The sequence below is a fragment of the Blennius ocellaris genome, assembly GCF_963422515.1.
Source record: "Blennius ocellaris genome assembly, chromosome: 6".
In the NCBI taxonomy this organism is placed as follows: domain Eukaryota; kingdom Metazoa; phylum Chordata; class Actinopteri; order Blenniiformes; family Blenniidae; genus Blennius; species Blennius ocellaris.
In genome coordinates, this window is record NC_137655.1 from 452,391 (window position 1) to 478,186 (window position 25,796).

General features: G+C 53.7%; 1 protein-coding gene across 9 annotated transcripts in view; it reads right to left on the bottom strand.

Moving 5' to 3' along the window:
* ttn.1 (titin, tandem duplicate 1) overlaps positions 1–25,796 on the bottom strand; it is a 182,652-nt gene that overhangs the window by 60,968 nt on the left and 95,888 nt on the right. For all 9 annotated transcript variants that reach the window (XM_080497609.1, XM_080497608.1, XM_080497611.1 and 6 more), the window contains 55 exons: positions 25,445–25,747; positions 25,177–25,364; positions 22,254–22,368; positions 21,841–22,128; positions 21,613–21,764; positions 21,337–21,484; positions 21,082–21,259; positions 20,874–20,995; positions 20,254–20,541; positions 19,431–19,727; positions 19,140–19,326; positions 18,894–19,009; positions 18,354–18,653; positions 17,972–18,271; positions 17,272–17,377; positions 17,000–17,196; positions 16,607–16,915; positions 16,230–16,508; positions 15,835–16,134; positions 15,321–15,623; positions 15,051–15,244; positions 14,790–14,973; positions 14,401–14,703; positions 13,844–14,143; positions 13,641–13,759; positions 13,342–13,519; positions 12,503–12,787; positions 12,055–12,348; positions 11,680–11,979; positions 11,393–11,574; positions 11,187–11,316; positions 10,924–11,114; positions 10,375–10,804; positions 9,554–9,859; positions 7,889–8,070; positions 7,684–7,813; positions 7,439–7,590; positions 7,029–7,176; positions 6,221–6,386; positions 5,983–6,134; positions 5,288–5,584; positions 4,883–5,182; positions 4,494–4,808; positions 4,271–4,419; positions 4,034–4,184; positions 3,676–3,957; positions 3,289–3,591; positions 2,905–3,207; positions 2,540–2,821; positions 2,200–2,387; positions 2,007–2,118; positions 1,495–1,797; positions 855–1,163; positions 469–750; positions 84–383 (listed from right to left, as the gene is read on the bottom strand). In XM_080497609.1, coding sequence (XP_080353735.1) covers positions 84–383; positions 469–750; positions 855–1,163; positions 1,495–1,797; positions 2,007–2,118; positions 2,200–2,387; positions 2,540–2,821; positions 2,905–3,207; positions 3,289–3,591; positions 3,676–3,957; positions 4,034–4,184; positions 4,271–4,419; positions 4,494–4,808; positions 4,883–5,182; positions 5,288–5,584; positions 5,983–6,134; positions 6,221–6,386; positions 7,029–7,176; positions 7,439–7,590; positions 7,684–7,813; positions 7,889–8,070; positions 9,554–9,859; positions 10,375–10,804; positions 10,924–11,114; positions 11,187–11,316; positions 11,393–11,574; positions 11,680–11,979; positions 12,055–12,348; positions 12,503–12,787; positions 13,342–13,519; positions 13,641–13,759; positions 13,844–14,143; positions 14,401–14,703; positions 14,790–14,973; positions 15,051–15,244; positions 15,321–15,623; positions 15,835–16,134; positions 16,230–16,508; positions 16,607–16,915; positions 17,000–17,196; positions 17,272–17,377; positions 17,972–18,271; positions 18,354–18,653; positions 18,894–19,009; positions 19,140–19,326; positions 19,431–19,727; positions 20,254–20,541; positions 20,874–20,995; positions 21,082–21,259; positions 21,337–21,484; positions 21,613–21,764; positions 21,841–22,128; positions 22,254–22,368; positions 25,177–25,364; positions 25,445–25,747 — 12,678 coding nt within the window. The remainder of the gene's footprint in view (positions 1–83; positions 384–468; positions 751–854; positions 1,164–1,494; positions 1,798–2,006; positions 2,119–2,199; positions 2,388–2,539; positions 2,822–2,904; positions 3,208–3,288; positions 3,592–3,675; positions 3,958–4,033; positions 4,185–4,270; positions 4,420–4,493; positions 4,809–4,882; positions 5,183–5,287; positions 5,585–5,982; positions 6,135–6,220; positions 6,387–7,028; positions 7,177–7,438; positions 7,591–7,683; positions 7,814–7,888; positions 8,071–9,553; positions 9,860–10,374; positions 10,805–10,923; positions 11,115–11,186; positions 11,317–11,392; positions 11,575–11,679; positions 11,980–12,054; positions 12,349–12,502; positions 12,788–13,341; positions 13,520–13,640; positions 13,760–13,843; positions 14,144–14,400; positions 14,704–14,789; positions 14,974–15,050; positions 15,245–15,320; positions 15,624–15,834; positions 16,135–16,229; positions 16,509–16,606; positions 16,916–16,999; positions 17,197–17,271; positions 17,378–17,971; positions 18,272–18,353; positions 18,654–18,893; positions 19,010–19,139; positions 19,327–19,430; positions 19,728–20,253; positions 20,542–20,873; positions 20,996–21,081; positions 21,260–21,336; positions 21,485–21,612; positions 21,765–21,840; positions 22,129–22,253; positions 22,369–25,176; positions 25,365–25,444; positions 25,748–25,796) is intronic.

A 25,796-nucleotide genomic window follows, 5' to 3' on the forward strand; every position in this document is an offset into this window, starting at 1 on the left:
AGGAGCAGGAGAAGACCATCATGAAGAATGGATGTTATGACCAAACCCACATCTTGAGAAATAAAGTGTGAGTGTGGACTCACAGAGAGGATCTACAGCTTTAATGGGTGTCTTTGTCATGATGAAGTCGCTCCTGCCAAACTGGTTCTCTGCTGCCACCCTAAACATGTACTGGATTCCCTCCATAAGGTACATGGCCATCAGACTCAGCTTCTTATTCGCTGCGGCCACCGGCACCCACTGGTCGGCAGCCACGTCCTTCTTCTGCACCACATAGTGGGAGATGACGGCGCCGCCGTTGTCCTCAGGAGCCTTCCAGGTCAAGTAGGCAGACTCACTGGTGATCTCGGAGATGGTCAGATCCCTGGGAGGGGACGGCTTGTCTGTGAGGGGACGGAGAGGGTCATGCTGACTGCTACAAACACTCGACATGGTTTCCCGATCTGCGCAGATGGTCGACGGACTTACTCAGCACCAGCACGGCCACCGTTGCCGACTTCTTCCCGGCGGCATTCTCCACCGTTAGGGTGTAGTTGCCGGAGTCTGCGCGGACACACTTGGGGATGAAGACTTTGCTGCCACCGCTGGTTACGGCAACAGTGATGTGAGTGGGGACGTCGCCATCGTTCTTCTTCCAGCTGGCAGTGGGCGCTGGCACACCCTTAATGGTGGCACTCAGGGTGATGTCGGTGCCCAACATAGCCAGGTGGTCCCGCGCCATGTTGGCATCCAGCAGCAACTCTGGCTCCTCTGTGGAGAGACACATCCACCAAATTCAGGAAATATTGGAGTGTGGGCCGACGCATCACAAGAGTCACCAACGGTTTCACAGTTTCACTACAAAATGTCCTTACCGAGTCTATCGTGGACTTTGACAGTCTGTTTGACGTAGGCCGGGTCGGACTTGCCGGCAGCATTAACAGTGAAGATCCTGAATCTGTACTCGTGCCCGTCGCTCAGACCCGTCACCACGTAGTGAAGGTCCGGACACTCCTCCGGCTTCTGATTGGCCTGGATCCACTCCACGGCGCCCGGCTTCTGGTACTCCACCATGTAGCCAAAGATCCGCCCCTTCCCGTCGTGACGAGGCATCTTCCACTTCAGGCTCACTGAGTCTTTGGTCTTATCATACGCCTCGGGCGTCACCGGAGGGCTTGGACACACTGCGGGGGCAACAGAGATCGTTAACTTTCACTTATTTGTGTTATTTATTTGTATGCGAGAGTGCATCACTTCACCAGGTTCCTGTAAATATGCCAGATTTAGCACAAATCTAACTTCCATCCATCCATCCATCAATCCATCCATCCATCCATCCATCCATCCATCCACCCATCCATCCATCCATCCATCCATCCGTCCAAAGATCTTCATCCCGTGCTGAGTCTGGGGTGTAACAACGGTTGAAGCTTTAGGGTTAAGTCATGTTAAGATGTTGCTTAGTTACACTTTGTTATTGTTTCATCTAACTGCTGTTGTCTGCTTGGCACTGACCGATGGGATCTTTGGCAAGGATGGGCTTGGACGGCTCACTAGGATCTCCAGTTCCCAGCTCGTTCTCAGCCATCACCCTGAACTCGTACTGACAACCCTCCACCAGGTCCTGGACCCGGTACTGGGTGGCCGGGTACAGATGATCTCTGGTTGCTCTGGACCACCGTTTGGCTCCTACTTCTCTCTTCTCCAGGATGTAGTTGGTGATGGGCTTTCCGCCATCACGCGGTCGGTTCCAGAGCACCAGAGCATTGGTAGCATACACCTCACGGACTATCGGCATGTCAGGTGCTTCAGGGACTCCTGCAGGTAGAAACAGAAGACCGGCTTATCAGATGAACACATTGCATCCTGAAGGCAGTCTTCTACTGACGACACAAACAGCCAGTTGGGTGTTTGCAGTGGACATCTCATGACGTTTGGTGCCTGAAGATGTTCCCCAAAACATTGGAAGTTTATTCTCCCTTTCTTGAAATCTCATTTGTCAAAGTGAGTCATGTGAGAAGACGTACTGAAGAGATCTTTGGCTCTCATCTCCTCTGACTCCAGCGGGTCGCTGATGCCGTACATGTTCTCGGCAGAGATTCTCATTACATACTCTTTGCCCTCTGTCAGTTTAGGGATCTGAAAGGAGAGAGAATTACTGATCATCTTTAACAAACCAACTGCAGACCTGTCCATCTGACCCAGGGCCCCCGCTCTTACCTTGCAGATGGTTTTGGTGGTGGCAGACGTCACGGTGGTCCAGGTGTCTCTGTTCACATCTCTCTTCTCGATGATGTAGTTGGAGACGTCAACACCGCCGCTGTCCAGAGGAGGTTTCCAGGAGATCACCATGAACTCTCTGTGCACCTCGTCAAACACCACCGGGCCAACCGGAGGCGTCGGGCGGTCTAAATGGGAACCAGAGAACCAGGTGTTACTGACGGAGTCCCTCAGGGTTATGAGAGACGACAATTTCAACTCATGGACCATCATTTCCCAGGGTTTTGCTGTTGCCTGCCTGACAGGTATGAAATGTTTGTGGCTTCTTGGTTGTACGTACCGACCACTGTCAAGTTGCAGACCCCCTTCCTGGATCCCGTGCTGTTCTCCACCACCACTACGTATTTGCCGCTGTGTTTGCGTTCGGCCTTCATCAGGCCCAGCGACAAAGTGGTCAGTGTGTTTTTGAACATGATGTGCTTGTCGGCCTTCAGCTCGTTGTCGTCTCGGTACCACACGATGGACGGTGGCGGTTTTCCGGTGTAGCGGCCCTGCAGCAGGCAACTCTCGCCCACGCGGATGATGATCTTGTCACGGAAGTCCAGCTCAATGGTCGGCGGCTCTGTGGAAACAAATAGAAAAGTGTCAGACATGGTGGTGCCCCGAGGACTACCGGTGGCCAAACTCGCCTTGGTAGAAGCTCACCCAGCTCATCTCTACAGGTGATGGGTTTGGTGCAGAATGACGGTTTGCCAGGTCCGACCTCGTTGACGGCAATGACCCTAAACTCATAGGTGTCTCCTTCTCTCAGCCCGTCGTACGTGTACTTCCTCTCCATCAGCTTCTCCTTGGTCAGGCGGGTGAACTTGTCTTTGCCGATCATGCGCGCCTCCAGGATGTACATGGTGATCTCAGAGCCGCCATCAAACTTCGGCGGCTTCCAAGTGACACTGATCAAGTCCTTGGTAACCTTGGTGACCTCCAGCTCCTCTGGGCGGTCCGGTACACCTGAAGAACAACGATATGCTTAATGACCTTCATCGAGTGACAGACCAGGAAGTCTCCAGGGCTATGTTTCATCAAACTCACTCATTGGCTCCTTGATGACGAGCTCAGCAGCAGTCTCCATGAAGGGTCCGATGCCGATAGCGTTCTCCGCGGCCACCCGGAAAAAGTAGGACTTTCCGACAGTGAGACCATGAGCGATGGCGTTCTGCCTGCTGGCAGTGAATGACAGTGAGGTCCAGGCTTTACGCTCAGCCTCACGCTTCTCGATGATGAAGTTGCTTATCGGAGAACCGCCATCGTTCTCAGGGAAGAACCAGTTGATTTTGCAAGAGTCGATACTCAGATTCTCAGCGATGAGTGGAATGCCCACAGGTCCGGGAACATCTGAGGGTCAACACAGTCAGGGTCACACAAAGGGAAGCCATCTTTAAATCAGTTATTGATGCTGTTGAGGGTTCAGTCTCTCACCCAAAACTTCGACTGTGATTTTCTTGGTCTTCTCTCCGCCAGTGTTCTTGGCGGTCAGTTTATAGATGCCAAGGTGTCTCCTGGCGCACGGTTTGATGACCAGAGATGAGCTGATGGCGGTCGTCTCCACCTTGGCCTCTGGAGGCAGTGCCACTCCATCTCGGCTCCAGGTGACCTCGGGTGATGGCTGGCCTGACACATAGGCAATGATGCGGATCACTCCGCCGGCATGGACCACCATTCTCTCCTTCACCGAGGCATCCAGGTCCACCTCAGGAGCAACTGGATGGAAAAAACTACATCAAAGCCTGATCACTGGAAAACATTTAGAATTTCCTCGATTTTTATAAAAACTCACTGATTCGGTCGTTGACCTCAAGCACCTCGGGGACTTCACCCGGCTCACTGTTACCAGCAGCATTGAAAGCAATGACCCTGAACCGGTACTGACCGCCAGTCTTTAGACCTGTGATCACGAAGCGCGTGCCTCTGATTTCAGTCTCCTTCGCCTGAAAAACAACCACAACGCCCCAAAGTTCACCGACATGAAATAACGGACACAAATACAACACAACTCAACCTGATGGTTCCCTACCTTCACCCAGGCCTCTGTGCTCTCCTCCTTGTACTCCACCCAGTAACCCATGATCTTGGAGCCTCCGTCCTTCAGAGGAGGGATCCACTCCAGGTCAACCGTGGATTTGGTCCAATCAGACACCTTGGGGGTTGGAGGAGAGGGCGGGGCTACAGAAGGAGACAGACGATTGGTCAGCATGTGGCTGGAACATGAGCTGTCGCAGTGCCAGAGCAACTCTTACAGGTGGGGTCTCGGGCGATGGTGGGGTCGGTGGTGGGACTGTAGAGTCCGGGCCCGGCAGCATTGATGGCACAGACCCTGAACAGGTACTGTGATCCCTCAATGAGCCCGCTCACGACAAAAGACTCGCCCAGTCCCATTGGTCGGATCGGGTCACGAGTGACGCGGGTCCAACGCTTGCCCGCTGTCTCTTTGCGCTCTAGCCAGTAGCCAGTGATTGGGCTGCCGCCGTCCTCCTCTGGCTCCTCCCAGTTCACCGTCATGGAGTCCATGGTCGCGTTGGTGATGGTGGGTTTCTCCACCTGCCCGGGCGGACCTGAAGGGGGGACAGGAAGAGACTATGAACACTGTGGGACTCGCAGTGCGGCTCGGGTGCTTGTGGAGACTCACTGTAGAGGATGCGGGCCACCTCCGGCTCACTGTCCAGCGGCTCGCCAACGCCATACTTGTTCTGTGCCATAATGCGGAAGACATACTCGTGGCCCTGCATCAGGTTCTCCACAGTCCAGATCCTCTCTTTGGGCTCACTGGTGACGGGCACCCAGGTCTTCCTGTTGGCTACTCGCCGCCAGATGACATAGTTGGTGACTTTGGAGCCACCGTCATCCTTTGGAGGAAGCCAGGACAGGGTGATCTTCTCGGCTCCAATCTCCTCGAACTTAATGGGAGCAGACGGAGGACCAGGTCGGCCTGCAGTCGCAGCGTCAGAGACAATTAATGCTTGTTAGCACCTGAGGACCCGTGTTGTAGGATGTTTGCTTGTGGTGTTGGCTGTCGGTGTGATTGTCGTCCTACCGAGCACGTTGAGCCTCATCTCCTTGGAAGCCTTGCCGAGGCTGTTGGAGGCGACCAACGTGTACAGGCCGGTGTCTGGACGTTTGCCCTGCTGGATCAGCAGCGTGCAGCTGTCGTCTGACACCATCTTGTTGATGTGCTCGTCATACTGCACCTCCACCCGGGCGTCGGGCTTATGGGGCGGAGCCTTGTACCAGGTGAGTGTGGGGAAGGGGCAGCCGCGGAGCTTGGCCACAATGCTGATGTCGGAGCCCTGTTCCACCTCCATGAACTCCTTCAACTCGATGGACGGAGCGCCTGGATAGAGCAGGACACAGCTGGACGGTTAAACTAACCCGTATCACTGGTTAAACTAACTTGGCTCAAGAGTTCAACCAACCTGTCTCACTCTTTCAATTAACCTGGTTAAAATGATAATAATGCATTGGTTTTATACAGCATTATATTAGCATTTATATTGACATTGCATCATTCCTCCCGCCTGGATGGAGGTGAACTAGGTAAGTAGCCACTGCTGCTCTGGGGCAGACTGACGGAGGAGAGGCGGCCTAACCAGTCCCTGGTTAAACCAACCTGGTTCAACTAACTGGTCATGACATATCAGGTTGTGTCTCTGGACACAAACTGAGCCCAGAAACCTTCTGATCTGTTTCAGTCACAGAACCCCACATTACCCATGATGCACTGGGTCTTACAGGTCTGGTCCTGGACGGTGATTGGTCCGGCGGTGGTCGAGGGTCTGCTGGCGCCAGCCCGGTTGTAGGCCATCACCCGGAACTCGTACTCATCTCCTTGCGTCAGGTCCTCCACCCTGAAGCTGGTGGTGTCCACGTCTCGCCTGTTGCACCTGGAAGAGCGTAGAGTGAGCGAGTAAACTACGTCCGTTCTGCTAAGGCCTGAGGGTGGAGCTTCTGCCTCCAGCCGGAGCTTCACCTCCTCCATGACTCCTTCTGGGCGCCATTGGCCTCCCAGCACAGGAGGTCCACGCTGTAGTGGGTCACCGGGGCACCGCCGTCGTTCTTTGGTGCCTTCCAGGTCAAGGTGACGGTGCCTTTCCTCACACTCTGGATCTTCAGCCTGGTGGGAGGGTCGGGAGGATCTGCACACACAGAGGTCAGAGGTCACACCTCCAATATGTCTTCACACAACAGGAAGTGTCTGTTTAGAGCAGACGCACTTCATCACATCACGAACATTTCGCCAAACTCCAGCGGCCTCACTTATCATCAGAACGTAGAATAGGTGCTTTACAAATTAAACTGAGTGTAAAGCTGTAATAATCAAAGGAAATCGTGCACACATCAGGAAGTCAGTGTTGATAAATCTCACTTGTTCATTGTCACCAAGCTCCTCACTTTCAGACACACCTCCGATTAACTATATAAGGTAACAACACTTTCTAATAACCATATATGGTAACAACACACCTCCTATTAATCATATAGGGTAAGAACACACCTCCTATTAATCATATATGGTAATAACACACCTCCTATTAACCATATATGGTAAGAACACATCCAATTAACCTCATACGGTAACAACACGCCTCCAATTCACCATTCAGCCATCATGTTAACCCGATGCATCCTGTGCTGCTCTCAAATCGAAAAATAACAAAAGCCTGTGTGTGTGTGTGTGTGTGTGTGTGTGTGTGTGTGTGTGTGTGTGTGTGTGTGTGTGTGTGTGTGTGTGTGTGTGTGTGTGTGTGTGTGTGTGTGTGTGTGTGTGTGCTACGTACGGATGGGGTCTCTTGCCGTGGCGCCCTCAGTGGTCCCAGTAAAGGGTCCAAAGCCACAGCGGTTCTCGGCCCGGACGCGGAACAGGTATTCCTGACCATCAATCAGGTCTGGAACTACCAGAGACTGAGCAGCACAGGCCGTGTTCACCTGGAGGAGCAAGGTCAGAGGTCAGGGACCAGCAGTCAGAGGTCAGGGGCCAGCAGTCAGAGGTTAGGGGCCACAAGTCAGAGGTCAGGAACAAGAGGTCAGGGGTCAGGGGCCAGCAGTCAAAGGTCAGGGCCCAGAGGTCAAAGGCCATCAATCAGTGGTCAGGGACCAGCAATCAGCAGTCAGGGGCCAGCAGTCAGGGGTCAGGGGCTAGCAGCCAGAGGTCAGAGGCCGGCAGTCACGGGTCAGGGGCCAGAAGTACCTTGGTCCAGGCTTTCCCCTCTACCGTCTTCTTCTCGATAAAGTAGCTCTTAACACGCTCGCCTCCGTCACACTGCGGCGGCTTCCAGGTCAGTCTGCAGGTTCCTCGGGTCACGTCGCTGACCTTCAGGTCTCTTGGAGGTCCGGGCAGGTCTGCAGGCGTCAACACATTAACGCCGTCACTTTTCAAACTGCTACACTCTGTGTGACATCACTTCCGGTCTACCACGTTGAAGAAGTTCCTACCGAGGACGTTGACTCGGACTTTGACCACCTTGTGTCCGGCGGGACTCTCTGCGTTCAGGATGTAGCGTCCGCTGTGGCTCAGTTTGCTTTCGGGAATAAGAACCAGCGACGTGGTCTCAGTGGAGTGGACCTGGAGACAAAACAGCCTTGATGAGTGGGATTCAAACCGTGAGCCCGGACATGCATAGGCGTGTGGCGAACCAACCTCTGAGTCTACCGGCAGCATGTGCAGCTCGTTCTTCTTCTCTGTCTCGGCTGCGCCGTCGAAGGTCCAGGTGACTTTAGGGGTGGGGCGTCCAGTAACTGTGGTGGGGATCCTGACGGTGGTCCCGGCTCGGCAGTTCAGCAGGTCTGGAGCTAAGACGTCCAGCGTGACGGTGGGCTCAACTACAGGACCAGACACATGATTCAGCACCTTGACGCCACGTCGGGGTAGAACCTCACAGACAGTCACGCTGCTAACGGACTGAATTAGTTACTCGACCAGCAGTACTTGATGCTAACTGCTCAGACCAGCTTTATGCTAACGGCTCAGACCAGCTTAACTCATTCAGTGCCAAAGACGCGTTTTCGCGTTTTTTCGAATAGTACCACTGAGTGCCAAAGACGCGTTTACGCGTTAATGGCGTTTTTTGCATGGGGCGGGGCTACTAACATGATCTTGCTTGTATCAAAAATTGGAGTTGTAATCGCAAGGATGTAGAACAGAGTACCGTCTCAGAAGCCATGTCAAAGCGGCGGAGCAAGACCGATCGGCCAGCCGGTCAGTTCAAGCAACTAACTTTGCAGCAGAGCATTTTGAGAGGACCCAGCACCAGCAGCGCAGCTATAGAAGACGCCGGCAGAGACCACTCCTCTGACGTAGCGAGCTTCAGCGAGCCGGTGACTGGGACCATCACAGTCGTCGAAACCAGAGGGAGAAGTCAAAGATCTGGGAGAAGACCGATCCCTGATCCGATCCCTGATGAACCAGAGTTCAGCGAGCCTGACCCAGATTCTTGGGACGAGTGGGTACCGACCTCTTCTGCGAGTAGCAGAAGCCCGTCGCCCCAGCCTCGCGCCAAAGCAGCGCATAGCTCTACAGGTAAAACTGATGCGTTCACTGATTGCCTCTTGTGTTAGCGGTGAAAGCATACATTTTTTTGTTGTGTTATCATGATCTGGCAATAAAAGTTATTCTAAAAGTGATTCTGATTCACTAAATGCAATTATATCCGCATGATGCTGAATTTATAATCGGATTATAATCTTCAATCCGTGAGCTCCCCCCTTTGGCCAATCTGCGTTACTGCATCCCTGCAAAATGTTTATTTGATGGTTTATTTGTATCTGCTACCTCTTACATGCATATGTACATGACCGTTTTCCAATGCTTGTTGATGCTTCTACATGGTTGCAATAAAGTTGTATTTGTATAACTTTAAAAAATGTTGTCCGTGATATTTTGGTTCATTATATAATGGGAAGACTTCTCAAAGTGTTTGAGATGCCATTGAAGCAAAACGAATTATGATCAAAGATATTTTCTGCTTGAAATGCTGTTTTTCACAAAAAGCCATTTTTCTCAGCTTTTTGGTCAGAAACCAGGATTTTCAGTGATACCCACCCATGTTCAGGAGGCCATTACTAATGAATGGAAACAGGTACAAACAAACAGATTTTTTCTGATGATAAAGGAAAGTCTGAATTTTCATTTGGTATGTTTCTTGACAAGATTTACACAGAACAAAATTTTCTATGGGCTTTGAGAAAACGCTGAAATGTTGAAAAAACCCTGGCACTGGGACGTGCCAAATTTGAAAAGGGCTGGCACTGAATGAGTTAATACCAGTAATTCATGAGCAGAAGAGGGACTGGTGTGATTTCTTACTCAGTATGTCTTGGACCATGATATCCGCCGTCCGGGCAGGGTCCGAGTTACCGGCTGCGTTGACGGCGTAGATCCTGAACTTGCAGTTCTTGCCCTCCTTGAGGTCGGGGACAGTGATCTCGGTGGAAGGGTGGAGCTTGTCGACAGGGTTGACTCTCCTCCAATCAGGAGAGCCCTCCTCGTGGACCTCCACGATGTAACCTTTGATGGGGCTGCCTCCGTCTCGGTCCGGTGGGCTCCAGGACAATGTGATGCTGCTCTTGGTCTTGTCTTTAACTGTGGGGGCTCCAGGAGGGCTGGGCGGGTCTTGTTGGGGGAGGGTAGAAACAATAAGCTTCACATAGAGCATTGTTTGATGCATCTGCAGAATGTCGGATGGTAAACATTCGAACAGAAAACATTTGGACAGTAGACGTAGGCACAGTAGACATTGGGACAGTAAACGTTGGGATGATAGATGGAATGGTAAACGTTGGGACGATAGACTTAGGCACAGGAGACGTTGAGACGGTAAACATTGGGATGGTAAACATTGGGACGGTAGATAGAACGGTAAACATTGGGACGGTAGATAGAACGGTAAACATTGGGACGGTAGATAGAACGGTAAACGTTGGGATGGTAAACATTGGGACGGTAGATAGAACGGTCAACATTGGGACGGTAGATAGAACGGTAAACGTTGGGACGGTAGATAGAACGGTAAACGTTGGGACGGTAGATAGAACGGTAAACGTTGGGACGGTAAACATTCGGACAGTAAACGTTGGGATGGTAAACATTCGGACATCAGACGTTGGGATGGTAACATGGACACTCACTGCATGGGTCCACGGCGAAGCGGCACTCAGTGGCCTCGCTGTACGGTCCCAGTCCGGCTGCGTTGGACGCCGCTACCCTGAACTGGTATTCGGTTCCTTCAATGAGCCTCAGCACGGTGTACTCCAGCCCCTTCACCGCCGGTTTGGTCACTGAGGCTCGGTTGACCCGGCCCCAGTATACGGCACCACGCTCCCTCTTTTCCAGCCAGTAACCTTGAATGGTGGAGCCTCCGTTGTCCAGGGGCGGTTCCCAGGTCAGGGTCATGGTGGCGGCGGTGGCAGAGATGATCTTGGGGTTCCGCGGAGGTCCAGGGAGGCCAAATGGATCCCGGAGCTGCACCTTGTCTGAATCACAGCCATCACTGATGCCGTACTTGTTTTCAGCTTTGATCCTGAACTGGTAGGTACCATTCACGTCCATCTTGTAGACCTGAAGGAGGAAAAGGTTCAGAGTTTCAGACTTTTTGTGTCACTTTGGATGAGGTTTCAGCAGGCCGTTGAGATTATCAGACGTGAGCAGGTCCATGGCAGTTTTGGTTTTTCATTTACCCCATATCTCCGGTCTATTAAGTTGTTGGTCAGAGTGTCGAAGTCGGACTTCTTCTTGCTGGCGTCGCGGCGCTCCACTATGTAGTTGGTGATCTCACTGCCTCCGTTGTCCTCTGGGGCGTCCCAGGTCAGGTAGCAGGAATCAGCTTTGATGTCAGACACTACCACGTTCCTGGGCGGGAGCGGTCGGTCTGCAGTGGTGGAGTTCGGTTAACGTGAAACTCTGAGTCAAACACAGACGAGTTTAGCGACGGGGGACTTACCCAGGATCTCCACCCAGATGCTATGCTGAGCTTTGCCGTGACAGTTCTCGGCCAGCAGCTTGTAGCTGCCTTTGTCTTGCCGGACGGTGACTGGAATGGCGATTGTGGTCTTCATGGTGGTTCGGTCCACCTGGAGTGGGAAAGGTTGGCTTTGACTCTCAACAATACCTCGTGGATTGAAAAACATAAGAAAGAATCGTCCTCACCTCCTCGGACTCCATTGTCATCTTCTCGGCGTCAGGGGCTTCGAGGACCACATCGTCCTTCATCCAGCACAGCGCCGGCAGGGGCAGACCTCGCACCTCGGCCGGGATGTCAATAGACGCTCCCTTCTTCACCATGATGGTGTTGCTCTTGAAGAACTTCAGGATGCTGATGACCGGAGCGACTGTGATGGAAGAAAAGAAACATGCTTACTTCCTGCCCATGCTGTCCAAGTGACTAGTCCAGGTCACATGGTAACAGTCCAGGTCACTAGTCCAGGTCCACGTACTCTCGTCGTCTTGGATCTTGGCGGTGATGGGTCTGGATGGGTCTCCGTTTCCAACCTCATTCATAGCAAGGACCCTGAACTGGTACTCCTGACCCTCCGTCAGGTTCTCCACCGTGCCGCAGCATTTGGGGAAGATCTTCCTGTTGGCCACTTCGAACTCGGAGCCATCGGACCTCATCTTCTCCACGTAGTATCCCACCACAGGGCTTCCGCCATCACTACGCGGCGGCTGCCAGGCCAAGCTGATGGTGGTCTTGGTGCGGTTGGTGTAGTGTAGCTTCTCGGGGGCGGACGGAGTTCCTGGTGGGTAGAGGAGAAGTTTAGCCGGTTCGTGATGAGATGTGGCTGAGGCAGCCAGAGTTTGGGTCAGATTACCTTTGGGGTCCTGGGCCATGATGGGTCCCAGGTCTGCCGGTGCTCCGTCACCGTACTTGTTGCGGGCCACCACCCTGAAGTCATACTCCTCCATGGCGAGCAGGCCCTGGACATCACACTTGCAGGACGCCGTCTCGATGGGCTGTCGGAACAGTTTCATCTTGGCGTCCTTCCTCAGGACCTCGTAGCCGATGATGTCACTGCCACCGTTGTCCAGCGGGTCAGACCAGGTCAGCACGATGTTCTTCCTGGTCACCGAGACTGCCTTTAAGTCCACCACTGGTCCAGGGACGTCTGCAGGATGGTACAGGGACACGGAGTGAGGTGGAGTTGGTTGACACTCACTGCATCACCTGCAGGTGCCACACAGTACTGCACCAGCCTCCACTAGCCAGAGTGTGTGTGTACACTGTAACAGAGCGTTACAGTGTGTATAACAGAGTGTTACCCATGATGTCCACTCGTGTCTCGGCACTCGTGGCTCCGCTGCTGTTGGTCCCGGTGATCCGGTACTTCCCGTGGTCAGCCCTCAGAGTCTTCCTGATGAAGAGCGTGCTGTTCTTGCCAATGGTCTCCATGGTGGTCCGTTCACCATCCGGCACCGCTTCGTCTTTGTGCCATGTCACGTCGGGCTGTGGACGTCCGGTCACCACGGCCGGCAGCTTCAGCGGCTCGCCAGCTCTGATGATCACGCCATTCTTCACTGAGTCATCAAAGTCAACAGCAGGAAGCTCTGAGAGGAGAGAGGTCAGGGTCAAGTCACCGTGCTGGCAACAGGTCACCGTGCTGGCAACAGGTCAATAGGTCACTGTGCTAGCAACAGGTCATCGTACTGGCAACAGGTCACCATGCTGGCAACAGGTCACCGTGCTGGTAACAGGTCAACAGGTCACCGTGCTGGTAACAGGTCAACAGGTCACCGTGCTGGCAGCAGGTCACTGTGCTGGCAACAGATCACTGTAGTAGCAATAGGTCACCGTGCTGGCAACAGGTCAACAGGTCACCATGCTGGTAACAGGTCAACAGGTCACCGTGCTGGCAACAGGTCACTGTAGTAGCAATAGGTCACCGTGCTGGCAACAGGTCACTGTAGTAGCAATAGGTCACCGTGCTGGTAACAGGTCAACAGGTCACCATGCTGGTAACAGGTCAACAGGTCACCATGCTGGTAACAGGTCAATAGGTCACCATGCTGGCAACAGGTCAACATGCTGGTAAGAGGTCAACAGGTCACCGTGTTGGCAACAGGTCAAAAGGTCAACAGTTTGGGTCACCGTTCTCCAGCACCTTGTGGCTCTTTGACAGTGACGGGCTCGGTGACTCCGGGGGCGCCGGGCCCGGCTTCGTTGACTGCGATGACCCTGACGTAGTAGTCGGCGCCCTCAGTGAGTCCAGTTACTGTGAAGGTCAGATCCTTGCACCGGAACTCGGTGCTGCGGGTCCAGTCCTTCTCCCCTGCCGGAACCTACACAACCAGGTCAGACAGGTAGGTAGGTGTGTGTGTGTGTGCGCGTGTGTGTGCGCGCGTGTGTGTGTGTGTGTGTGTGTGTGTGTGTGTGTGTGTGTGTGTGTGTGTGTGTGTGTACCTTTTCCACATGATATCCCAGGATGTCTCCTCCTCCGTTGTACAGTGGCGGTTTCCAGGCCACGATGATGGAGTCCTTCCCTGTGTCCACGATCCAGGGTGTAGGGGGGCCGGGGGGCACTGTGGGGAAGAGGGAGGTATGTTGTCAAGTATGTTGTCCTGTCTGTGCAGCTGAAGCAAACGTTTTGATATAAAATGACTCACGGATAGCGTCCATGGCGACGGTGCGGTCGGTGGGCTCGCTGAAGGGTCCGGGACCGGCCAAGTTTTCAGCACAGACCCTGAAGATGTAGGTCAGACCCTCCATCAGACCCGAGACCTTGACTTCCAGCGAGTTCAGCAGCGCCCGGTTCACCCGTGTCCAGTGTTTGCTGTTCACCTCCTTCCTCTCAATCCAGTAGCCCAGGATCGGGCTGCCGTTGTCCTTGGGCTCGTGCCATGAGATGTGGGCGGAGCTCGCCGTCACCTCGTGGACCCTGGGAGTGTTGGGGGCATCGGGGGGATCTAGGGGGGCGAGAGACACCGAGACTGTTTCACAAACTGCTCAAGGAGAAACAAAAAGAAACCTGACAGAATTGATTCATTTAACTATTCTGGAGACAAAGTTTCCTTCAAGTACAAACTGGCTTTGAAGGAAAATGAACGACAGACAAACAAACAAAAATCTTGTCTTGAGCCATCACCATTGAAACCAAAGGGTCTCGGAGGACTTTAGTCACATATATATTTTGAAAGAGTTTTTCGGAGGTGATGGAACTCACTGAACTGGTTCTTGGCAACGAGCGGCTCGGAGATGCACGGCAGCCCGCAGCCATGCTTGTTCTCAGCGCTGACTCTGAAGATATACTCTTTGCCCTCGATGAGCTTGGTGACGGGGAAGCTGGTGCCCTTCAGGGTGGAGGTGATGGTGATCCAGCCCACCTCCTGGTTCCGGTTGTCCTTCTTCTCCAGGATGTAGTTGAGGATCTCGCTGCCACCATCATCCTCGGGCGGCTCCCAGTTACACACCACTGACGTGTTCCTGATGTCCTCAAAGGAGAAGTTGAGGGGGGGTCCGGGTTTATCTGAGGACGGCAGAGTCCTGGTTACAATCACAGACACTGAAAATGGAAGTGATGATGTTGCCAAATGGGCTCCGCCGCTCTCTCACCCATCACGTTGACATTGCAGCAGGCGGATGCCACGCCATGAATGTTCTCCACCCGAATTGTGAAGATGCCGTGGTCGGGTCGCACCCCCTCACGGATCATCAGCGCCGACTGCCCCCTGGTGGTCTGATCCAGACCCAGACGCTCACGCAAGGGAGTCACAAACTCCGGCTCGGCCTCGGGAACCTGCAACATCAGAATCAGTTGTCCAACAGTCCACCAACACACCAAAAACAGTCCTCCCCTAATCCACCAGATCAAACCTTGGCCCTGGTCTTCCTCCTGACGACCGGGACGACGGTCTTGGTGGGTTCCTTAGTGACATCCTCGTCATTCCTCAGCCAGGTGATCTTGGGATATGGTGAGCCAGAGACGTAAGCGTCAATGCGGATCTCCTCACCCTTCTTGATGCACACGCCGGACTGCACCCGAGCGTGCAGCGTCACCTTCGGTTTGTCTGAAAATTGAAGCATTTTCAGTCTGATATTTTGTGGCATGAGGAGCAGATTTCAGTGAATGGCGCCTCGTCGTACCAATCGGGTCTGCCGCCTTGGCGGGCTGTGTGCTGCGTGATGGCTCACTGACGCCAGCAGCGTTCTCCGCCCGGACTCTGAACTGATACTCCATGTCCTCCTTCAGGCCCGTCACCACGAAGGATAAGCCAGGCACCAGACTTGGTGTGACACGCTCGTAGCGGTCGCCATCCTTCTCGATCTTCTCCACGATGTAGCCCTGGATTGGACAGCCGCCATCATAGTCTGGTGCCTTCCAGGTCACCGTGATGGACTTAGATGTTGGATCACGAGCTTCCACTGCAATGGGGGGATCGGGTTTCTCTGCCAGAAAGACAGGAGACATGAACACCACCACTGGCTTTACCACTACTTGCTCTTCACATGAGTTTTTCAATGGTGCCAAACTGGTTCTAATAAACGACGACCGAGAAGAAGAGTGGAGATTCGCTTCTTCTGAGACCCTCAAAATAAGATTACCACCTCTGTCCACTATTTCCCAGAAAACAAACCTTGTCTTGTATTCGGAACTTACGTTTGACCTCTTCAATGATGACCGGGTTGCGGAGCTCCAGATACTCTCCGGCTCCGACCTTGTTGACAGCCTTCACCCTGAAGTAGTACTCGCAGTTGACATAAAGGTCTTTCACGCTGCAGGTCAGGATGTTCTCTCCTGATGTGACAGGCATGTAGGTCTTCTTGGATGCCTCGCGGCGCTCCAGTGTGTAGCTGAGGATTGGAGTGCCACCGTCGTCCTCCGGTGCCACCCAGCTGATTACGCAGGAGTTCTTGGTGGCGTCGCTGGAGGAGATGTCTGTACACTGACTGGGGAGGCCTGGAGAGTCAGCAAGGACAGAAAGAATGTTGGAGATGACTGGCGTTGACTGGTGTTGACTGGTGTGACCTTCACTGCACTATGTCTGGTCCTACCAATCACTTTGACGTTCATGGTGCCTGTGGCGGTTCCTAGAGTGTTCTCGAGAGTGATGGCGTAGGAACCGGCATCGGCTCTTGTGGTCTTCAGCAGCTCCAGATGAGCGTTGTTCATCTCCACTGTCATGGAGAGCCGGTCGTCGGCCTTGCACTCCACCGTATCCTTCTGCCAAAGCATCTTGGGTGTCGGGATTGCCCGGTATGGGATGTTAAGGTGCAGCTTCTCGCCTTCCACCACCACCACATCCTGAGCCTCTAGATCGATGGTGGGGGCACCTGAAGACCAGTAGAGAATCAAAATGCTGCACAGCCATCATCAGAAGAGAGTAGCTTCTACAACAAGGTCAGTTGACCAGCAGTGTCGGTATGCTTACAGTCAGGGTCCTTAGTGGCGACCTTATCCGAGATCTCGGAAGGATCGCCGACGCCGATTGTGTTGATGGCACGGATGCGGATAACGTACTTCTTCTCCGGTTTGATTCCGTCATCGATCCTGAACTTCAGCTCCTTCACAGGTCTGTTATTGACTCTGAGCCACTTCAGCTCCGGACGAGCCTCTGCCACCTCCACGTGGTAGCCGGTCACAGGGCTGCCACCGTCCTTGGCTGGAGGCTTCCAGGTGACGTTGATGTGTTCTCGGCTGGCATCTGGGACGGTCACCTCCAGAGGAGGAGAAGGAGGACCTGCAGAAATGGGACAGTCACTCTGCTGGAAACACTTTGAGACAAACGCTCTATCAGTCCAAGGAAAACGGAACACGATCTTACTGGTGGGATCCTCAATGGTGAGAATCACAGTGGGCTCACTGGGATCTCCCACCCCAGCCTCGTTCTCCGCTCTGACTTGGAACTGGACCTCAGATCCTTCGTCCACCTCCGTTACTTTAAACTGACTTTTCCTGTCGGGAGTCTTGCAGCACTTCAACCATCGTGTTCCGACCTTCTCTTTCTTTTCAATCACGTACCTGAAAAGAAGGAAGTTGGGTTCTGGAGCACAGGAAGAGGTTTCTATGCACCAATCCCACAGTGAGTGAACCTACTTGGTTATTGGTCTTCCACCATCACTCTTGGGAGGTTCCCACTTCAGCTCCACATGCCTCTTGGAGACCTCCAACACTGTCAGAGCGTACGGAGGACCGGGAGTGGCTGCAGAACAAACAAGAAGCTGAATGTCAGCAAACTATGCAGAATAAAGGTAAACATAGCTCCAGATGGTGGCACTGTTCTCCATTCAAATCTAACGTCAGGAGCTGGAACTCCACTAGTTCAACAATTAGATTTCATTCACATGGGGGCAGTAGGTGCCAGTTTGAGAATAAAGGCAGTGTACCTCCAGTACCTCAATTCCCTTGAGTACCTTGAAAACTTTGAGTACCACCAGTACCTCAATTACTTCTAGTACCTCCAGTACCTCAATTATCTTGACTCCCTCAATTATCTCGAGTACCTTGAGTCCCTGGATTACAACAAATGTTGGAGGAATTCCCTTCTGCCTCAAATTGTTTATTGAAAGGTAAAGCTCACGTTTCACACGGAGTCTTTTCAGTGTGACACAATGTGCTGCCACCACCAATTCCTCGTCCTTGCGAGGCCCAAAGAGATGGACGCAGTGAAGTGTGTAGTTTTGCTGCGAGTCGATAGAACGTCAGACGTCGGGAGTGAGTGCAGCAGCGTGAGGGTAACTCTTAACAAGTGAACCTCCCTTTGCTGTGCCGAGGTCTGGTCCACATAGAGACTTACTGAACGTGTCTTTGGCGAGCACAGCGTCCTCCAGCTCGCAGAACTCGCCGGTCCCAATGGCGTTCTCTGCAGCCACACGGAACACGTAGAGCGAGCCTTCGTTGAGCGGTGTCACGGTGTACTTCAGCTCCTTTACAGTGGTGTCCACGGCCTGCCAGGCCTTCCGCCGCACATCCCTCTTCTCCACCACGTAGTTGGTGATGGGCGAGCCGCCGTCGCTGCTCGGTGCCTGCCACTTCAGATCGGCGCTGGTCTTGGTGATGTTGGCAACCTCCAGCCACTGAGGAGCCGATGGAGGATCTGTGGAGACGAACGCAGGCGGTTGGTGAACAGAGGGTTTGGTGACGTGGTTTCCTCCATGAGGACTCAGAACCGGACTCACAGAGGCGCTCCTTGCAGACCACCGGGTCGCTGGGCTCGCTGGGCTCGCTCTCGCCTGCCTTGTTGACAGCCCGGACCCTGAAGGAGTACTCTTGCTTTTCCATCAGGCCCTTCAGCTGGTGCTCCGTCTGAGGTACCCCTTCCGCAATCTGAATCCACTCCTCGCTGCCGGTCTTCTGGAACTCAATTATGTAGCCTTCGATCTTTGCACCACCGTCGTGTTCCGGACGAGTCCAGGCCAGAGTCATGGACGTCTTGGCAACATCCCGGACCACCGGTTTACCCGGAGCCCAAGGGGGGTCTGGAAGAGAGACCAGGTCATTTTTCAACTTCTGAGTCTGGACATGTAGACAGTTTGTTGGGTCTGAACGGTCTGGAGGGTCTGGAGAGTCAAGAGGATCTGAGGAGTCTGGACAGTCTGAAGGGTCTGGAGAGTCTAGAGGGTCTGAAGAATTGAGAGGATCTGAGGGGTCTGGAAAGTCTAGAGGGTCTGGAGAGTCTGGGGGGCAGAATTGGTGTTAAACAGTGGGAGGGGACTAACCGATAGGGTCCTTGATGAGAATGGGGTCCGTCTCTGTGCTGGGTTTCCCGGGTCCTGCCAGATTCTCGGCGAGCACACGAAACTGGTACTTCTTTTTGGTGGGGAGTCCCTTCACCCTGCAGACAGACTCAGGTCAGCACCAGGTCCCACTCCCAAACAGCTCCTCCAGCTGGACCTGGTCTACCTGAACCTGGTCACTATCTGGACCTGGTCTACCTGAATGTGGTCCACCTGGACCTGGTCTACCTGAATGTGGTGTCCTTGATGGGCAGCTTGTTGCAGCGGACCCACTTGTCAGTCTCGGGGTCAAACTTCTCTACCCAGTATCCAGTGATGGGGCTGCCACCGTCCTCGTCAGGCTCAAACCAGGTCAAGGTCACTGCGTCCTTGGCGATGTCGGAGGGAGTGACTCTGGATGGTGGACCTGGAGGATCTGGGCAGGGTAGAGAGCAGCAGGGATCAAAACAGGACCGTTTCACCTCTGGATGGTCTAAGCGACCGGCGGAGGAACTGGGGGACCGGCGGAGTATCACTCACCGAAGGAGTATTTAGCGATGATGGGCGCATGCTCTGCGGGTGCCCCGATGCCATACTGGTTCTCAGCACTGACCCTGAAGATGTAGTCCTTCATGGCGGTCAGCTTGCAGGCCTTGAAGGTGGTCTGCTTCACCGTGGCCGACAGCTTGACCCAGTCCTCATGGTCCATCTGGCGACTCTCCACAATGTAGTTGGTGACGGGCGAGCCGCCGTCGTCCCGCGGCGGGTTCCAGGCCAGGACGCAGGACTCGTTAGTGATCTCTGAGATGTCGAGGGCCGCCGGGGGTCCGGGTTTATCTGAATACCAGAACGTCACCGGTTAGCTAAAGTCATTGTTTCACCCAATGTGATTGAGATTGAGAATTCAATGTGACTTTAGCTTCAGTTCAGTTTCGTTAAGCTAAATTAAGTTTAAGATCTCAGTTAAGCTGAAAAAAGTCTTGGTTAAGTTACGTTTCCTTATATTTTAGTTATGTTAAATTCAGAAACATTTGAGATTGAGTGTAGTTAAGTCAGGCTAAGCTTGGTTTTAGCTTATTTATGTTAACTTTTATTGAAGTGGTCATTTTAAACTTTAGCTTTATTTACGTTAGATCAAAATAAGCAAAGCAAGATGCTACGTTTTAGTTAAGTTAGCATAAAATTACCCTTTGATGGGTGGAGCGCGTTAGACAAAAAGACGTAGCTACACTCTGGTGGAGCTCTCGAGACAAGACGTAGCTACACTTTGATTGGTGGAGGTCTTGAGACAGCAGCCCCAGAACTCTTCTAGCCTGGACCTCTGTCTGTTTTATCTGCTTTGAGTCAGTTCCTGTTTGCGTACCAAGGATGTTGACGTCGATAGTGGCTGTGGCGCGGCCGCAGACGTTGACTGCCTCAATGATGTAAGTGGCAGTGTCGCCTCTGGTGGTGTTGCTGAAGGACAACTTGGAGTGTCCTGGCTGGGTGTCGATGGCGATGCGGTCGTCAGGCCGCAGGACCAGGTCGGCCTTGGTCCACTTGATGCGGGGGTCTGGTTTTCCCTTCACGTCCGCTGGGAGCTCAATCTTAGTGCCGGCTCTGGCGGTCAGACCAGCCAGCAGCTTCACATCCAGTTGGATCTCTGGAGGCTCTGTTAACATTTAGAGACGCAGAACATTCTTTTACACAACTTCATCACTTCAGTGGTGTCACAACAGCCCCTACCGTTAGCTAGGATCCTACTGCTACTACTTGGCTAGCTGTATACTAACTAGCTATAGCTGCTAGTAGTATGTTATGACCCCTTCTCTCATAGTCTCACTCCTAGTGGGCGGAGCAAGAACTGCAGTTAAAGTTGGTGACTAAGCCCAGGTTTTCTCAAACAACCTGGAGAGGCGTATTCTCCCACAGCAACCAACACATTGACACTTCGGCCCTTGTAAAGACGATCTGTCTGTACGGCCACAGCAAAGAGTGTCATACCTCGAGCATCCACGGCCTGGATCTCGTCTGTGGCCCGGCAGGGTCGGCCGGCCCCCAGCTTGTTGAAGGCTCGGACTCTATAGGCGTACCACTGGCCCTCGATTAGCCCCGTTACCTGATACCTGCGAGCACCAAGCACATCAAACTCCCGAATAGCAAATTGACAGACAGACAGAGTTCGGGTCTGCACACCAGGATGAAGTCTTACTTCAGCTCAGGAATCGGGTCACCGCAGGGTTCCCACTTGTCCGTACCGCGCTGACACTTGTCCACCACATAGCCTTTGAGCGGAGCACCACCGTCGTACTTCGGGGGCTCCCAGGACAGGAATATGCTCTTTGCACTCTTGTCACGCCACTTCAGGTTCTCTGGAGGATCGGGAACGGCTGCGGATGAAACGAATGAAGGTGAGATTCTAACCCAAAAGCGTCTCTCTGCTTCTTGAGAAGATTCAGACACTCACTGGCTGGAGATGACACATTGACGGGCTCGTCGATGTATGCCGGCTCGCCGGGGCCACACTTGTTGCAGGCGGTGACGCTAAACAGGTACTCCTTCCCTTCGATGACGTCAGTGATGGTGTGCTCCAGGTCCAGGACACCCGTGGCCACCTGGAGATCAAACACCATCAACAAATCAACAGCATGAATCTTCACAGTGTCAGACTTCAAAAATCATTTATTCATCAGCCGTTAAATGTTTTGAGCTTGTGGAATCACGTCGACTCCTTCAGACTAACCTTGGCCCAGGTCTTGCGGGACACCTCCCGCTTCTCGATCTGGTAGTGGGTGACTGGACTGCCGCCATCGTGCTCCGGCGCCTCCCACATCAGGTGAACGTGGTGTCGGGTGACCTCGGCCACCTTGAAGTCTTTGGGTGCACTGGGGCATGCTGAGAAGGCAAAACATAGCCGTAAAGACCCTCATTCGTCAAAATACCTGCACATTCAACAAGCAGCCGCACTCACCGATGACGTTGACTTCGATCTCTCCGGAGATGGACGACACATCGTTCTCCAGCTGCAGACTATACGTTCCCTTATCGGGGCGGACGCTCGGCGCCACGCTCAGCTCCGTGAACGTGGACTTGGTCATCATGGACACGCGCTCGTCCTCCGTGCTCAGCTGCTTGTCGCCGAAAGTCCACTTGGCAACGGGAGTCGGGTATCCGGTGATCGGCACTCGGATGGTGAGCGGCTGTGGTACGATGACCTCCAGCCCATTCCTGAAACTGCTCAGGTCAAAGGTCGGACCCACTGAGGATGTACCAAGGGTTTACATGTTAGCGTTGGAATTCAGGCCACCGAGTGGTCGACATATTTTTTTAAATCACTTTTGTTTGTTTCAACAGATGGAAAATGTTGTGAATCTGAATTCTCACCATGTGGGTCATCGGCCAGCAGCGGTCCAAGCTGCTCGGTGGGGTCGGACATGCCGGCAGCATTCTCCGCACAAACTCTGTACAGGTACTTCTGACCCGGCTTCAGTCCAGACACCTAAACACAACAACACAACATCAGGTATATCCCTGAACCCTGAATCCTGACCCTATACCCTGACCCTGAACCCTGACCCCTAAACGCTGACCCTAAACCCTTACCTTGACCCTTACCTTAAACCCGAAGGTATTTCCTACCAGGCGTCAGTCTGGACAACTAAATACAACACAAACATCAAGTAGAACCCTGAATCCTGACGCTGAACATTGATCCCTAAAGCTTGATCCTTATCCCTGACCCATATACCATAAACCTTGACCCCTAAATCCTAACCCTGAACCCTGAACCTGACTCTTAAACCATGCCCCTGAACCATGAGCCCTAAACTCTGCACTGGCTGCCTGTGTGCCAAATGATTAACTTCAGAATGTTCCTCCTTGTCTCTAAAGCTCTGAATGGGTTAATCTGGGGCCTAAATAATCTCAGATTGACTTGTAGAATATCAAACCTCCAGACCTCTGAGGTCCTCAGGAAGAAGTTCACTCAGTGTTCCTCCAGTCAGCAGAAGTGCACAGGCTTTCGAATAAAAATAGATTTTATTTACTTTATTAAACTTATGTTAATACATTTCTCTGTAAAGCACTGTGAATTGCCTTGTGTTTGAATAGTGCTCTATAGATACATTTGCCTTGCCTTGCCTTGAACCCTAAACCCTGACCTTGAGGGTCAGGGTTAGTATTTATGGCCAGGCTTCAGTCTGGACAGCTAAAAACAACAGCACAACAAAAACTACTTTTTCTTTTACATCTGGCTACGAGAGTGAGGAACTGAGGACGGCTGTCACAGCTGCCAGGAAGCAGTACAGAGGAGCTGGATGACTTCTACTCTACTGCTGACTCGGGGCGGAGGTGGCAAGGCTTGCAGCGCATCACTGACTACAGGACCAGCTCCAGCACCATCGGCGCCTCAGATAGCCTGCCAGACAACCTCGACACCTTCTACACCCGCTTTGAGACCTCCACCCCAGCACAGAGAGGAGGAACCCCACCTCCACCCCCCCTCTGGGACTGGCTCCTGGCCACAGTCTGTCAGGATTGGACTCAGGACTTCAGCCAGCATTATCATGAACATCCTCAGGGTTGTGTCCTCAGCCCCACCCTATCCACCCTGTTCACCCAGGATTGTGTCGCCTCCCATGAATTTGTTTTTTATAGTTCAAAGTTTTGTGGCATTCAGTGTGAGCAGCATAATAAGAATTTCATTGTGTGTGGAAACACGTTTGTTACTGTACGGATGACCATGGACACTTAAAATATATACTATATATAACACTATATAAACACATCAGGTAGAAAATTTTGACCCTGATCTTGACCCAGACCCAAAACCCAGATCGTAACCCTGACCCTGACTCTAAACCTGACCCTAGCCCTGGGTTTTGTGTGTTCCAGACCAATGTAAACCAGAATGATCTGCTGGACACAGTATTGCTTCCATTTCTGAGTTTTATCTGGTCTGATTGGATAGAGCACCGAGTCTCCACCCACAGACTGCGGTCTGGTCAGATGGAGCACCGAGCCTCCACCCACACAGACTGTGGTCCGGTTGGACGGAGCACCGAGTCTCCACCCACAGACTGCGGTCTGGTCAGATGGAGCACCGAGCCTCCACCCACACAGACTGTGGTCCGGTTGGACGGAGTGCCGAGTCTCCACCCACAGACTGCGGTCTGGTCAGATGGAGCACCGAGCCTCCACCCACACAGACTGTGGTCCGGTTGGACGGAGTGCCGAGTCTCCACCCACAGACTGCGGTCTGGTCAGATGGAGCACCGAGCCTCCACCCACACAGACTGTGGTCCGGTTGGACGGAGTGCCGAGCCTCCACCCACACAGACTGCGGTCTGGTCGGATGGAGCACCGAGCCTTCACCCACACAGACTGCGGTCTGGTCGGATGGAGTGCCGAGCCTCCACCCACACAGACTGTGGTCCGGTCGGACGGAGTGCCGAGCCTCCACCCACACAGACTGCGGTCTGGTCGGATGGAGTGCCGAGCCTCCACCCACACAGACTGCGGTCCGGTCGGACGGAGTGCCGAGCCTCCACCCACACAGACTGCGGTCCGGTCGGACGGAGCACCGAGCCTCCACCCACACAGACTGTGGTCCGGTTGGACGGAGTGCCGAGCCTCCACCCACACAGACTGCGGTCTGGTCGGATGGAGCACCGAGCCTTCACCCACACAGACTGCGGTCTGGTCGGATGGAGTGCCGAGCCTCCACCCACACAGACTGTGGTCCGGTCGGACGGAGTGCCGAGCCTCCACCCACACAGACTGCGGTCTGGTCGGATGGAGTGCCGAGCCTCCACCCACACAGACTGCGGTCCGGTCGGACGGAGTGCCGAGCCTCCACCCACACAGACTGCGGTCTGGTCGGACGGAGCACCGAGCCTCCACCCACACAGACTGCGGTCTGGTCGGATGGAGTGCCGAGCCTCCACCCACACAGACTGTGGTCCGGTCGGACGGAGTGCCGAGCCTCCACCCACACAGACTGCGGTCTGGTCGGATGGAGCACCGAGCCTCCACCCACACAGACTGCGGTCCGGTCGGATGGAGCGCCGAGCCTCCACCCACACAGACTGTGGTCCGGTCGGACGGAGTGCCGAGCCTCCACCCACACAGACTGTGGTCCGGTCGGACGGAGTGCCGAGCCTCCACCCACACAGACTGTGGTCCGGTTGGATGGAGCGCCGAGCCTCCACCCACACAGACTGTGGTCCGGTTGGATGGAGCACCGAGCCTCCATCCACTCAGGCTGTGGTCTGGAGCAGTCGGACGTGTTTCCCATGTGGACCCGTACCCGGTAGGACAGGTCCGGACACAGCCGGGCATTGCAGCGTAGCCACTTGTCGGAACCATCATCACACTTTTCAATGATGTAGCCGGTGATCATGCTGCCGCCATTGCTCAGAGGCGTCTCCCAGGTGAGGGTGACGGCACTCTTGATCTGGTCACTGAAGTTGAGGTTGAGTGGTGGACTTGGCCGCTCTGCAGACACCAGACAAGGAGAGCGTCAGCGTGACAGTGTCCTGTTGGAGTTTCGCTAGCCTTCGCGGGTCTCCACTCACCAATGGGGTCCATGATCTTCACGGGTTTGGTGGCGGCGCTGGGCCTGCCGATGCCGGCCTTGTTTTCGGCGCGGACCCTGAAGATGTACTCTTTGTTCTCAACCACATCATTGAGCGCAGCCGAGCGGTCCTCAGCGCCACACACCAGGGCCGCCTCCCACTTCACTGACGTTCTGTCGCGGAGCTCGATCACGTAGGCGGTGATCTCTGAGCCGCCATCAAACTTGGGTGGCTCCCAGTGGACGGTGGCACCAAACTTGTTGACCACACCAACGTGAACGTCCTCTGGAGCATCTGGAACGTCTGGTTGGAAAGAGGAGCAAGTAGGATCAAATCCAGATGGAAGTGAGAA